The 16235-nt window shown below is 39.4% G+C and overlaps 1 protein-coding gene across 1 annotated transcript in view; it reads left to right on the top strand.

Annotated features, from left to right (window-relative positions):
- The window catches only part of clstn2 (calsyntenin 2), a 398921-nt gene that overhangs the window by 345308 nt on the left and 37378 nt on the right, over positions 1-16235 (top strand). Inside the window, exon 9 of the mRNA XM_017723092.2 lies at positions 9029-9191. Within this exon, the coding sequence (XP_017578581.1) occupies positions 9029-9191 (163 nt within the window). The remainder of the gene's footprint in view (positions 1-9028; positions 9192-16235) is intronic.

The raw sequence follows: 16235 nt of genomic DNA, 5'->3' as shown, positions 1-16235 counted from the left end.
GGACTCGCTACATTGAGTCATTTTTCATGGGAATGGCTTGGTGTTTCTTGCATAGGTATGCCAGAACTGCCTCACATGTAAATTTGATGTACAGAAGTCTTATCAAATGTCTGTTACTGTGCTTATGATTGGCTTATTTTATCTCAGAAGACAAGTGAAGCATGAGAATTCAAGTTTGCCTCCATAAGCTAGAAATAAGCGAAGTGTCAATAGTATCAATATCATCAGTAAGCCCACACTCGGTGCCTAAAATCCAGTCTTACTTTATTTTACCTTATATTACCAAATTGTTTTTTTATGAATGTACAGTCATTACAAATGTCATTCATTCAAGTTCCAAAAACAGGAGACTGTTTTCCACTGTGTTACATTATCCTTACATTTATCAATCCTTAATAATTATTCTAAATAATTTAGGAGATGAAGTTTCAAAAGTAAATTTTTTTCCCCATTTTAAGTTTTACGAGTCTTCAGCTGGGCAACTGTGTGGGGCGTTTCTTATTACATTTTGTGCTTAATAATGCACCAGAAATTTCCAAAGAGACAGGCAGGCTAGTCTAGCACACACAGTCTCTGATTACATAGCCATGCAGACTGTCTTGGCACTGTCATGTCATGAAATAAGCATGAACATCCCTGAGAAAAAGATGGTGTCTTAAAAGGCAACGTGTTGCTCCAAAATATGTATATATCTTTCAGCATCACTGATGCTTTCACAAATGTGCAAGTTTTCCACTAATACACTCTAATACAATCACAGACTCTGGCTTTTGAACTTTACGCTGGTAGTAATCTGGATGGTCCTGGTCGTGGGCTGGAGGTTAAGGGAGCTGGCCCTGTGACCGGAAAGTTGCCTGTTTGATCCCCAGGGCCGACATGACTGAGGTGTCCTTGAGCAAGACACCTAACCACCAACTGCTCCCCGGGTGCCGTGGATAGGGCTGCCCACCACTCCGGGCAAGTGTGTGCTCACTGCCCCTAGTGTGTGAGTTCACTAGTGTGAATGTGGTGTTTCACTTCACGGATGGGTTAAATGCAGAGGTGGAATTTCCCCAGTTGTGGGATCAAAAAAAGTATCACTTAACTTTGTGGCATGGAGAACACCTAGAGAATGTCTATTATTTCCATTAATAATCTGAAATATTGATTACTCAGACCAGAATACATTTCTGCTGTGCATCAGTCCATTTGAAATGAGCTAAAGCCCAGAGAAGTTGGCAGCATTTCTAGATGTTGTTGATATCACTTCTACTGTGCATGGTGTAGTCTTGACTTGCGTTTCTGGATGCAGCAGTGTTTACTTGTAATGGTTTGTCAAAGTATTTCTGAGCCCATGCGATGGCTTGTCAGAGTAGCACACTGGTTTTTATTGCCGTGAGCAATGGCAGGTCATGGACATTTAGTTGTGGTTTTTTGGCCTTACTTTTTATGCACAGAGGTTTTTTTTTTTCTTCAGATTTCCTGAATGTTTTCTGAACATTTAACAACACTCATAGACTTAAATTGCACTGTCCCAACTTTTTTGGAATGTGTTCAGTGTATATTTGCAAAAATTTTTAAACTTAAAAAATTATAAAAACGTCTGTACAAAACTTTTTTGTTTTAATACGCTTCAAAGTGGATTTACAAATAACTGCTTTCTGGTTTATTTGCATTTATTTGCATTTATTTGCATTTGCCTTCAACTTTTTTGGAATTAGGTTTGTAATAATAAAAATCAATTTCTAAGAACAACATCTGTTGCATAGTGACAATGGCAGCCATCATCAGATTAATGAGGACTAATTCCCGCCTTACTGAAAACAATGCATATACATCCAAATTAAAAATGGTTTCAAGTGATACAATGACATACAAATAGAAATAAAAACTACAGTATGAAGAAAAACAAATGCAGGAATATATGTTAAAGGTGGAAACAAGAATGGGAAGTTAAAGCTCGACTCAAGCCCTGACAGATTTTTGAGAAAAGTCAGAACCCAACCAAACCATGACATGAATAGTCCGATCCTGTTGTGCTCAGTCAAAAGCTCTGAAATAATCAGAGTGCCTTCAGATGTTCCTCCCTCCATTCTCCACGTCTCTGGAGTTGATCGCTTATGATTGTCCCTCCTAGAAGGACCAGATTCTGGCCCATTACTCACCCATATATCAGCTGCCACTTACAAATGCTCAGCCAATCTCATGCTCCAGTGGCCAGCTCCAGTCAGCGCTCCCAGAGTCGTCGCCGACTCTGTCTATCAGATCGGACCACGGACTATCATTTTATCCCCCTCGTTTCTGTCAGGGACTTTTTTTTTGTTTTTTTTTTTTTCTTTCCCCACCAGTAACTCCACAATCTTACTGAAGTCATTTTGAGCTTCATTTTTTTGGCCTGCAAAGTGACTGTTGTTAAGATTCTCTGTTGTGTGTCTAATTCCTCTTTGGTTTTTCAGTTGAGGGCATAGCTGGGAACAGCCACCTGCACCAGCCACCAACAGTGAGAGAATGTGAGCACAGGTGGTGTTTCATGGGCCTCTTTAATCTATCAGTAGCCAAACCAGGACTTAGGGCTGATCCCAGTTCACCCTCTGCTCCCTTCTCTACTTCTTCCGGTGAAGGTTCGGCATGCAGTCATGCATCATTGTCATTTTCAGCTATAGTCAAAGTACAAACCAACCATTTCAAAAATGTTGGGAAAGCATGTGAAACACCAAGAAAAACAGACATTGGTAAACCTGCTTTGACTTGTACTGAAACAAAAACGGTGCAAAGACAAAGCAGTTAATGTTTTATTTTACAAACGTTTTCCTTATGAAATATTTGCTCCGCATGCGTTTAATGCCTGCAACATGTTCCAAAAAAGTTTGCAAGGAGTAATTTAAGACTAAACCTTAAATGGTGCAGCAGAAGCTCAATTCCACAAAAGGTTAGGACAGGATGAAGTGCCAGTAAAAACAAAAGCAGACCTGTTTGACCTGTATTACATTAAAAAGAGTGCGAAAACACAATGCGCTGATCTTGATGTTTTACTATTATGAACTTTATGGATTTTCTTGTAAATACATGCTCATTACAGCTACGATACCTTCAAAACAAGCACGATTTATGCTGTGTTACATGACCCTTACTTTTAACAACATTTATAATAAATGTCTGGGGACTGAAGACACCAACTGATCCACTTTCAAAAGATTTTTTCTTCCCATTTTTGGGTGTACAAGTCTTCAGCTGCGGAATCTTATGGGGCACCAGACTTTTTCAAAGTGAGAGGCAGGCCAGTCTAGCACCTTCACACAAACACTGATTGCACAGCCATTATTTCATGTGGAAATAAGCATGAACAGCCCTTGAAAAAGATGGTGACTAAAAGCAAGCTACTGTATATCTCTCTCAGCATCAGTGATCCTTCCACAAATGTGCAAGTTGCCCACTCATACACTCCAATACAATGATAGACTCTGGCTTTTGAACTTTAATGCTGGTAACAGTTTGGATGTTCCTTTACTTCTTTGGCTTGGAGGACACAATGTCCATTATGTGCATTAACAATTTGAAAGGTTGGCTCGTCAAACCACAATACACGTTTCCACCACGCATCAGTCCATTTCAGATAAGCTAAAGCCCAGAGAAGTTGGCAGCATTTCTGAACTTAAAATGTCATTGTTATGCACTTTCCCACCATCACTAGAAGCAGCATTGAAATTTTTATTTCATATGTACCTCATTGTCGTGCTATTACAAAGCAATAGTGCATCTTAAATAGTGTAGCTTAAATGCATGTGAATATTATATGCCTTTCAACAAGTTTTGTCAACAGGTCGTTGCAGTACTAGTTCTGTGTCCCTTTGGGTTAACTGGGAACCTATGTCAATTTGATTTTTTCCCAACCATCACCTTTAATCCCACAATCTGATTTTGCCCATAGTAGGATGAGTTCTCCTTTTGAGGTTCTTCTTGGTCTTTCTCTGCCACCCACCCTCAGCTTCTACATTAGCAGTCTGGACCAGGTTTCAGGACATTGTCTATCATAATGAGGACTATATAAATACATTTAATTGAAATGGTTTGGATATTATGACTAATTCACTACTGCAGTTCACAGATTTCCCAAGTGAAAGCGAAGGAGAAGTGAATAGGAGCTTAATTTTCCTAAATTGGAATCAGGCCTGAGAATCAGGGCCAGATTTTCAGATTAGAAAGTACAGGTGCGCTGGCAGCTATGCCAGCCATCACTTACTAACGTGGAGAAGATCAACATGCCACTTTCCTTTCAGAATTCCAGTCTCTGTTTTAGACTTTGTCTCCCTTCGCTTACTGAACTTTCTCATTCCAGTGGCTGTAGAGCTTAGAGCCTTATCTGTCCACTGTTTGTTCTTCTTTTTTTTATCTTAATCCTGTATGAGAGGTGCCTCGAACTCTGAAAGAAAAGAGAAAACGATTTTCTTTTTCTCTCCGTCTTATTCTCGCTGCTCCCCTGCCGATCCTAGACATTGTGATTACCCCTGCAGGGCTACCCAAGTGGAGGATGATAAAACGGATAAAGCCGCACCTAAAATTAGCCCTGTTTTCATCTTAATCAAGACCATAATCAAACCTTCGACTGTATTTCCTAGAATGCCTCATTTTCGAATACCATAGCCTTTTTAATTAAATGCCATCCTCTAACAGATTTCAAGAGTAATCATTGGTTCATTTCATTTTTTTTTCTGCCAGAAGTGTGTCTATGTGTGAGTGGAGGGGAGTTTAATGTAAGACTTTTGAAATTCTTTTAGAGCTGCTCTGGAACTTCTTAGCACATTTACAATCAAATTTCTTGTACAATAAAATGCTAAAGGCTAAGGTAAGGGGTGTGAGCAGTGGCAAAGAAGCAAAGATGTTCATAAATCACTTAAGGTGAGTCTGTGGGATGTGGGTGTGAGGCAAGACTTGAGGCTTTGGGGCCGGAGTCCAAGTTTAATCTTGATTTTGTAAGATGCAAACCTTGATTTTCTAAAGTGCAAGTCCCAGTCAAGTCCTCAGTCTCTGAAGTGTGAGTCCGAGTCAAGATTTGAGTATCTAAAGTGTGAGTTCTAGTCAAGACTTAAGTTTCTGGAGTGCTTGTACAAGTCAAGTCTTGAGTATCTGAGGTGAGAGTCCAAGTTATGTCTCAATTCTCTGGGATGCAAATCTGAATCAAGTCTTGGAAGTGCTAGAGTCAAGACTTGAGTTTCTGGGGTGTGGGGGCAAGTCAAGTCAAAAGTCTCTGAAGTGCGAGTCCAAGTTGAGTCTCAGTTCTCTGGGATGCAAGTCTAAGTCAGATGTTCAATCTCTGAAGTCTGAGTCCGAGTCCTAGTCAATACTTGAGTCTCTGAAGTGCGAGTCAAGACTCGAGTTTCTGGGGTGTGTGCAAGTCAAGTCTCGAGTCTCTGAGGTGCGAGTCCAAGTTGAATCTCAGCTCTCTGGGATGCAAGTCTGAATCAAATGTTCAATCTCTGAAATCGGAGTCCAAGTCATGGCTTGAGGTTCTGGGGCACAAATCTGAATTGAGTATGAATTTGCAGGGGGGCAAGTCAGGTTTTCAGACTCTGAAGTGCAAGTCCAAGTCAAGTTTCTGGGTTGTAGGTGCGAGTCAAGTCTCAATTTGCTGGCATGTAAGTCCGAGTCATGACCTGAGTCTCTGAGGTGTGAGGGTGTAAAGTCTATTCCATTAATGTCTTGCGTGTTTTCTATTAATAGTGAAGCATGTAGACATGATTTCTTGCCTCGCCAGCCGTGTAATGGGAGTTCAGGAGATTGATGTAAGGTAAAAAATTCACAGCTGTCATACAGCTTGAAAAACGACCTGAACACATGCTGAAGAAAATGTGGGTTTGGCTTTGCATAACATCACTAGTGAAGCACCTGATGCTAAATCGCATTTCATTTTCATCCCTGTAGCCAGTAAACGTTTTATTATGGTCATAATCTGTATGTTTTGCTGCTGGCTGCCGCAGACATAATTACAATTACTTTGCACGCTAAACGTTATTCAGGGGTCCGCTATGAGTGGTACGCAATCTGCAGGCTATTCATTTTGACACTTCATTCAGAACCACTGTTTTTTCCCCTCTCTTTGCATTGCATCACATAGCCTGTTCAATTGCGTAGTGCTAATTCTTCTAATTTTATGCTTCAGATATTTTAATGCCACCAGACATCCGCATCAAATTCTTAATACATTTGCTCCTCTGAAGCAATTTTGAACAGGTGTTCCTGGTATCAAAGTGTTTCTTCTCCTGTGCTTGGTTTTCCTTACATATGTAAGAGCAACAAAAGACAGTGAAAGACTGAAACAGAGAGCCAGAAAGATATAGAAAGATGTCAACAGTAAAGAAAGATGGTTTTGAAGGGTCCAGGGAGACCGAGAGGTGGAGATAAACAGAAAGAAAAGAGAGAGAGCACTCTATGGCACTCCACATGTCCCCAGAGAGAGAGAGAGAGCAGGGAGAGATAGGAAGAGATGCTCAGAGCTGCTTTCCCTTGAGATCCTGGCCCTGTCGGAGAGGTGTCTGCCTATTAAGACTCTTGAGAGGAGCCTGAATCTCCTCAGCACTACTTGGGCGAGTGCCTTTTTTCATCCATACATTTGTGTCTGGGTATTCGAGAGAGAATGAGTGTTTATACCAAGCTGTTATCTGCTTCTCAATATCATTGCTTGGCTTCATGTACAAAATATTCATTGGCTCAAGCAGGTGTGACTTTTGTATCGGTGAATGTCTTGTAAATATGGACCAACCAGCCACGTCATTCAGTATACATCTTTGTTTCTACGCTCATTGTCCTTTTTATCAGCTCCACTTACTGTATAGGTGCACTTTGTAGTTCTACAGTTACAGACTGTAGTCCATCTGTTTCTCTGATACTCTGTTACCCTGTTCTTCAGTGGTCAGGACCCCCACTGGACCACTACAGAGCAGGTATTCTTTGGGTTATGTGTATCATTGATGTAATGGTGGTGTGTGCTGGAGTTTTTAAACACCTCACTGAGAACAGTCCACCAACCACAAATATCCAGCCAACAGCGTCCTGTGGGCAGCATCCTGTGAGCAGCATCCTGTGAGCAGTGATGAAGGACAAGAGGATGACCAACACACACTATGAAGTGCAAGTGAAGCTGATAAATTGGTCAATGAGGGTAAAATCAAGATGTGTGTAATGAAAATGTCTGGTTGGTGTATACTTGGTACAAAAAGCTCATTTTAAGTATTCCAATATTTTTTGACCATTATATGCCTCCATTTGTCATGAAGCCTTTACACAATGATCCTTGTTGGTCAAAGTTGCATATGGTTAAATCTGATATACAAGCAACTGTGGCCAAAAGTTCTGTTAGCCATTAGTTTCATATTTGGTGTTTCTGCATAATCAAACTCGCGACTGATAAAGTGCATGTAAATCTGAGCATAAACAACACAAAGACTCCAACTTCATGGGGCCACTCACCAACCGTTCTTAAGAAAAAAATTCTCCTTAAAACCCACTTTTGCAGTTTTTATGAAGATTTTGATTTTCATCTATGGAACTTGTTCTTGGGTAAGAACAGAATCTACATTCACTCAAGAGCACAAAGGTGAATGATGAATCTGCCATAGGCTGTTTAGACCCATCATTTTTTTGTAATTATACTTCTTATTCTGAAACTGCTGCCTGAAACATGTCCAAAAATTAGGATTAGAAACATTGTGACAGATTTAAAAATGGTTGGTTAGTGTAGTGGTTAACACCTCTGCCCTCTATACTGTACACTGGGGTTCAATCCCCGACCAGGACAAACACCCTACACTGTACCAATAAGGGTCCTTGGGCAAGACTCCTAACACCACCTTGGCCTACCTGTGTAAAATGATCAAATTGTAAGTCGCTCTGGATAAGAGCGTCAGCCAAATGCTGTAAATGTAAATGTAAAAACATCGTAACAGGTGATGGATTCATGCTTGGATATAAAAAGAAGCTTCCGGGAAAGGCCTAGTTCTTCATGAGCAAGGATGGGTCGAGGGTCACTACTTCTTCAACAGGGATTTTAGGTATTTCACCCTCTACAGGGCATAATGTCACAAAGATTCAGGGAATCTGTGTGTAAAGGAAAAGGTTGAAAACCACAACTGAATGCCTGTGACCTTCAACACCTTTGACAGCACTGCACTAAAAACTAGCATGTTTTGTGTGAAGGCTATAACCAGAAATCCTTTGAAAACGGTTGCCAATAAAGCAGATGGTGTTCATACACATTTACACCTTGGTATGATAAACAAATATGTTTTATAAAAGTCAAAATACCTGAGTTTTTGAACTCTATGTAGCTGAATCACTAGGTAGCAATTACTTTAAAAAGTCATTTTAATTTTAAAAAGCCTATTATCTGCTTCTTTGGTTAATCTCAGTTTGTGCTGTGGTGAATTGGCGCATTTGAACAAGTGGCAAGTCATTGGCCAACTGACTTGACCGTAAAATGATTTTGAAAAAAAGCGTCCCTGCTTGCTTCCGTGTTTTCGGGCCTGTAGTGCACATGGCGTGCTGGCTAATCATTTATTGGCAAAGCGGTTAGACATCGCGAAATGGAAAAGGCTACACTGCCATCAATTGTGTGAGTTAGCAACAGTAACCAAGGCGGATGAGATTTGACAATCAGTCAGCCTTTAGCTGTGACTGTGTAAACCACTTGCGGGGAAGGGAAATCACTGCAAGAGGCAGAGATCCCGTGTTATCATGATTCTTACAAATCACCTGATGTTTCTTGGCCTCGTACATCTTTGTCCCCTTAATGAGCATCTCATTAGAATTGCACTTAATCAATTATCCAACAGATGACAAATGATTAATAGCGGGGCTAATGAGCACAAATTGATTCGAATCTCTTCTTTATTGACGGTAAGTTACAGCGAATTGTTCATTCTTGTTGATGTTTGGCAGCACCACTCCGTCCAGAGGACCCCCGAGATGATCACTTTAGCTGGGTTGATAAGCTGCACAGGTTGAAACAGTGTATGATCACTGCACTGTGTAAATACAATGATTCTTTTTTTTACAGATTTGCGATAAGGAGTGGCATTACTACGTGATCAATGTGGAGTTTCCTGCCGTGACGCTCTTTGTTGATGGAGTGACCTATGAACCCTACCTCGTGACGGACGACTGGCCCATTCACCCCTCTCAGATTGATGTGCAGCTGACAGTTGGCGCTTGTTGGCAAGGTGAGGGGAAAGTGAATGCATGTCATTGAAAATACAATCGTATGCAGAACATTTGTCGCCCCTGGCCAAATGACGTGTTTTGTTGATTTTATAAGTGGGGAAAAAAAGACGTGTCCTCTACAGCAGTGGTCACCAAGCCGCCTCCTGGGGATCTGCCTTCCTGCAGGTTTCACCTCCAACCTGAATCCTTGCCACATCATTCAGCGGATCAAGGACTTCCAAAGGCAATAATTAAATGGATTAGGTGGGCTTAATTGTTGTTGGAGCTGAATTCTATAGGAAGCTGGATCTCCAGGTAGCAGGGTTGGCGATCATCGCTCTGCAACACACTCCGGCACATTTTAATGCATAGTTACTGGTTATTTGCTAAATGTATAACCCCAGTTCCAATGAAGTTGGGACGTTGTGTAAAACATAAATAAAAACAGAATACGATGATTTGCAAATCCTTTTCAACCTACATTCAATTGAATACACTACAAAGACGAGATATTTAATGTTCAAACGGATAAACTTTATTGTTTTTTGCAAATATTCACTCATTTTGAATTTGATGCCTGCAACACGTTCCAAAGAAGTTGGGACAGGGGCAACAAAAGACTGGGAAAGTTGAGGAATGCTCAAAAAACACCTGTTTGGAACATTCCACAGGTGAACAGATTAATTGGAAACAGGTGAGTGTCCTGATTGGGTATAAAGGGAGCAAGAATAGGGCGATATTTAAGTTTGTTTACTGTAGAAGATGTGTTTTTTTTTCAGGAAAAAATGACAGGAAATGTTCAAACTTTTGCATACAACTGTTTTTCTGTTCAAAAATAAGGTCATTTACCTCAGAATCGGAATCAGAATCAAGCTTTATTGGCCAGCTGTGCTGTGCATACAAGGAATTTGGTTTTGGTTACAGGAGCTCCCAGTGCACAGTATCAGAAAGACATTCACACGTAGAGAATAAGATAAAATAAATATAAAATCAAGATAAAATAAAATAAAACATGCATTTCTACCATCACATCACACAAAGTATGGGTCTAAAGTTAAAGTGCTGAGTGCAGCAGCAGTTAAAGGGTGAATAGTGGCAGGAAAGAGATCAATGAGGTTACAGTCAGATAAGTGGGGTAATATGGCAGGTAAGTAAGATGCAAGATCAACCACTGGTTTTAGAAGGCAGATACAGAGGATGTTGAACTTGATACTATATGCCAGTATTTTTTAAGTGTAGTTTGAAGCTGAAATATTGTTTGTTACTATTGCAGTGGACGTATAAACTGCATACTACACTATCATATTGTATATTAGATTAAAGCTGACCAATTTCAGGAAATCTAATAGAGACCAACTTTGAATTTTGGCCCAATAATTGCATTAGTCAGCGCTTTTACCCTGCTAACCCCTTAAAATCACAGGCTTATTACAAACTAAGGCTTATTATTCAGAAACTACACAGACTTCAGTGCAAACTAGCTGAGATACTCTTAGGATAGAGAAGGCCACCGGTGGCTATGGCCATTTAAGGGATTCATCGGATGTCTTTTGTTTTCCTACATCAGCACCAGGAATTTGAAAACTAGACAATACCTGATCTTATAATTCCTATAGATGTAGAGTCAGAGGGAGTCATGGGATGATTCATGCGAGCCTGAGTCCAGTCATGAGTCAATGGGGTCCAAGTCCAAGTCAAGTGTTTACCAGAGAATTTTAGTCTTGTTATTGGTTGTAGGCATTGGTTTCTACTAAAGTAAACCTTACTGCACAGCTCATGTTCAAGGTTTCATTATAGAAAAACCTTCAGTCTGACGGACAGAACTAAAGCGCTGCATGCAGTAAATATGGCGTTTAAGGAAAAGGGGCAACTTGAAATGGCTGGTTAGTGTGTAGTTTGGATAGCAGGGAGGTGCAGCAGAAGTACAGAAGTTACTTACTGAGGTAAAAGTACAAATATTCTGGAAAAAATAAACACTCTGATAAAAATTGAAGGATGGTTAGCTGTTTTTTTTTTTTGAAAATATTAAAGTACATGCTTCTAGATGTACTTAAAGTAAAAAAGTAAAATTATTTAGTTTACCTAAGTCAATGCATGCATCATCTGCAAAATCATACAAATAACAGATTTTAATATATATTTTTCTTTCAGTAGAGCATATGCCAAGAATTGTTTTTGTAGCCAACCAGGTCACATAGTTCTTTTGAACTAAAACCATGGATGGGAATTCTTTTTCTAATGCGCTCGTTCACCACTACTGCTTTCTGTTGATTCCATGACTCATCTGTCTCGACTGCTGCTTCTTTATTCATCCTTTATCTGTCTTCTTGGTAGCTGTGGATGCAGCTAATCACAGATGACCTGTATAAATGTGCAAGCGTGGGGCACCAAACCAACAGGACAAAATATTCTCTGAACAAGGTATATTTGATAGTTAACCTTACAGAGACCATTCTTAAAAACAAGCACAAATAATGTTCTTATCAGAAGGAAATATGATTAATTCAGTTGAATTCTTTCTTGGTTGTCAGAGCATTTGAGAGCTACGCACATATGGATAAAACATTTACAACATTTATTAATAAAGCAATTGGTAAAAAGAGGTATGTTGTCGGAAGAAAATCTCATATCTCCGTTTTTGTGGTTATTCATACCTGTTGCTCCTTATATTGTGTGTAAATTTCACAATGCATGGATGAAAAGAAAGAGAATGAAATGACCTGGAAAAATTCTGGTTTCATTGACACATTGAAAGTGAAGTATGTTTTTTCCTTCTCCTGTAAAGTTATCATTTTCGACATATGAGATTTTCTTCTGACAACAGCGATATGTGTGTGTGTGTATAGAAAATGATGACACAAAGTTCAAGTACATAGTAAAATGAAGTAATTCTACAAGGTAATATGAGGAATCTAAGAGACCTAGGTAAAGTCAACTAAGCAGTACTATGAAGTTGCCCAAGTGAAATCCAAAAGTAGGAATAGATGTACTTAAAGTAAAAAAGTACCTAATGTAAAATGGCAATAACAATAAACTTCACACCAAATTAGGTTCTAGAGGGCTTAAGTGTCTTGTGAGTTTCATTCCTCAATGCCGACTTACCCTCCTTCTACATGGGGTCCCCCTCCAGAACTTCCCCATGCACATTAGGCTTTCTTTGCAATACTCGATATAAATATATATATATATATATATATATATATATATATATATATATATATATATATATATATATATTAAGTCCATATATGCAGCTGGCATGTTTCACAACTTTAAAGATGATTAAAAATGTCTCCAGCATGTTCCACCACACACACACTTGAGGGAAAAGAAATCTCCACTTCACTGTTGCTGATGAAAAAATGGTCTTTTTCAGAATATTCAATGTTCATGTTTTTTTTCTATTGAAGGCTGTGCGTCCAGTGGGCTCCTGGGTTGTGACACCCAGCAAGTCACCAGAAAGATGTCACACACTCTGTCCTTAAGTGGTACCTTTTCTATTTTATGGCTTTTGGTCTGTCACTCTTCTTGAAAGCTTAGATAAAACAGAAGATGTCTGGCCTTGCCCTCAGGAAGGCTTTCGTGACCTCCTTATCTCTTGGGGCCATAAACCAAGTAGAGGCTGGGTAAGTCTGGTCACTATCGGGCACCAGAGATAGCATGTTGTGGCCAGACCTTTCAAATATGATGTAGAGCTGCAACAAATGGTTATTTTGATAGTCAATTAATGAGTATTGACTATATGATTATTGAATAATCAATTATTCGGATAATGAATCGCTCAATTACCAAATTTCCATTTAGCTTGAGGTTCCATTTACTATGCTATGAGGTCGCATTTACATTTATGCATTTACTAACTAACATATAATCCCTTTATTTAGAACTTTCCTGCTAATACAAAAGATAAATAGATCTACAAAATATTTTTCCTGTCAAGATTTTAAATCAAGGAGCTGCAAAGTAGCAGCAATAAAATGTAACAACACTAAATCAGTTTTCTCTTTACCACCAATCACACAACCTCTAAACATTAATAACACACCAATGGGTTGCTGCATTTCCTCCATTATATAATCCCCAATTTATGAGTGCAAGACTCTTGAAATATTATAATTCTAGACAGTGTTTTTCCTAAACTGCCACTCTGCAATGGTACTAAATCCAGTCCAGCAGTGATATTGATCATCCCAAAACAGTACCCACTGTTGATGTGCCAGAATGAACCCAACGGGGTATCTACATATGTTTATCTAAAAGACTTTTTGGCCATAGCAAGTGCTAATAAATATTATTTTTATTGAGAATTTCTCAAGCAGACAGTCAGTTTGCCTTTTTGGGGATGCTTTTTGGGGACACGATCTTATTTGCACACCTTCCACTCTGTTCCAGTATACCTCCTACCTAATTTCATGCCTCTGTGACTATGGGGTTATGGGATGGGCTCTGGTCCCCCCAAAAGCAATAGGTTCATTTTCAATTTGCGATGGCCCAAGATATAAGATAAAAGAAGATAATTATGAAAAAAGGTAGTAGATGTAGGGATCACTTAACACCTTTCTGATCATATTCCCAGCCTTGATGCCCCTGCCTCCTCTCTCATATTAGGGGTTCAATGATTACTCAACAAATTGTGGGAGTTGTCAGTTGTGTTATTTGTAAAGCCGACCTTCGCTGGCATGGGAGCACATCTACTATGCTTGAACATCTGAAGAGGAAACAGGTCGGCTCACTGAATGAAGGTTCATCTGGATAAGATGAGAGCTAGTTAAAGTTAACGTAAAAACGTTCTGCTTCATGTTATGAGCTGAGCTGTAACAATTTCAAAATACGTGTTCTCTGGAGTTGGAATGGAGAACCAAGTAACTTATTCACAGCAACCCTTTTAACTTTCCAAATAACATTTACAGTTGACAACAGTGCATCATTGTCTTATTGTTGAGGAACCCGGTGTGTTCAGATTCAGCAAGTACAGGAAAACAGTTTCAGAAGGTAGTTCTCTGTGAATATACAGGGCAGTTGGATGAAAGGTTGAAATGGAATCTTTACACAAAACGATTCAAATTTAACTGCTCATAGAGAACAACTTTCACCACTGTTTGCCCAATTTGATCACACCTCATGTCTTTGGCTGGAGATAGTGAGACACTGTTAGAAATAAAGGTTCTGTGCAGGTACATTTTTTGTTCATCAAGGTCCAAACAATGTAAATGTACCTTCAAAGTACAACAGTGGTTTTAAGGTCCACTTCTGAGGTTTTCGGGGTGTGTGGAGTCAGTACAACTTAGAAAATACAATTTCAATGGATTATGGTACATTTATGATTCCTGACTAAAGTTACTGAGATGTACCCTTGAGAGGACCACCCCTGTGACAAGAGAGGTAATGCCCCAGTGGCAGTTTAGAACCTTATTTTTCCTGAGAGTGCATACCTCAAACTAGAAAATGCAGACATTAGCTGTTAAAGTACACTAAGAAATATGCTACATGTAAAGCTCACTCAACTTAGTTGACTAAAATCAATGTCAATTAGTTGGGTCCCTAGGACTGTTTTGACATTACTGTTTACTGGAACGTTCACAAAAGCGTGTTGGCAGCCTCCAGAATGAAGTGTCACAGTGTTAGATTTGAGTATTGCTGGTGTAGTCACATTGTTTGCATCACTGTATGCAAATATTTTGCCTGAAGACAAGCTAGATGTTTTCAGATTTTCCAGGCAAAACTGAAGCTACATTGAACCTTGCCACCGCAAGCTGTGGAAGAGCAGAATTGAAACAATGGCAGCACATGACCACAACAAATCTGACGAGAAACGTCTCACAAATAAGCTTTAGAACAAAAGATTTTGTTCATTCACCGCATTACGGGTCGTGGTCCTAATTTCATCACGAGTCCGAGCAAGGTTGTGAGTCAGTCAACACGCAAGTCAAGCGTTATTAGAGTCTGAGTCGCTCACTCGAGTCCCCATCTCTGCCTAGAGCTTTCCCAAAATAAGATTACTCAAATGTATAGGCATGTTGGCTGAGTTATTACCTATATCTGTTTTTCTGCAGATCATTTTTTCTGAGTAAATGTATTTGCTTTCAGTCTCCGCCGCTATGTTGTTATATGATGTAGTTTGTTTTGTTTTTGTTCTTATTTCTATCGGTTCCTTGTTTAATTCCCTTTGCTCTTCTTTCCTTTTATTCTCTTGCTGTTATTATGACTGTACTTCATTGCTAGGCTCTGTTGCTTTGTAAACGACCTTGAGCTTTAGAACAGCTCTATATAAATAACAAATATTATTACTGCTAACTGTGTTTCACAGACCAAGGACCAGTTTTTCTACCCACTAAGCCATGTTTTAGAGAACTGGCTGAGCCCAGATTAGCACAAGGGCTAAAATGATAATAGGGCATCACTCAGGAATTAGTGTCTGTGTATAAGACACTTCTACATGGTTAATTCACAATGCATTGCACATTCATTTTAACCCATATTGGTACATAATTCGAGGTTTGATATGTTAAAGCACTCATAGCTGCATTATTACTTGTAATAACACCCAATAAAATTTCTTCTTAAGCAAATGATTAAGGCGGATTTACCTTTTGTTAGTGTGTAATAGCAGCATTTGATTCCTGTAGTTGGTAGACAGTGTCAAGTTTATTGCTTTAGAGCTGATAAGTTGAACTGACTTGAATTATTTGGTGCTTTTTAAACTAAGTGTTCACGTTAGAATACAGAAATCACCCTGATGTAAGTAAAAACAAACACTTGCCAAATCAGCCCCTTCTGCAGCTTCTGTGCCCCACTTTCACAAAGTGGTTTAACAGGTACAAACCTAAGAGAGAGCGACAGTTTTTCCGAAATTTACATTATTGACATGAAAGTGGGGGTTATTAGAACGAATAGCTGAGAAGCAGTTCATTTGGCCCCTGGCAGCTCCCTGCTCCCTTTAATTAAAGAAGCTCGGACTAGAAAGCGTCAAAAAAGAAATTCAGGCCCGTCTATTCCACCATTGCGAAACAGATGCCCTGTTTAAACGAAGAGCGGAAAGTCCTTTGCTTCAGTTTTAAGTGGTA

This window comes from Pygocentrus nattereri, chromosome 2, assembly GCF_015220715.1.
Source record: "Pygocentrus nattereri isolate fPygNat1 chromosome 2, fPygNat1.pri, whole genome shotgun sequence".
Taxonomy (NCBI): Eukaryota; Metazoa; Chordata; class Actinopteri; order Characiformes; family Serrasalmidae; genus Pygocentrus; species Pygocentrus nattereri.
The sequence above is the reverse complement of the archived record's forward strand: the minus strand, read 5'-3'. Positions and strand labels throughout refer to the sequence as shown.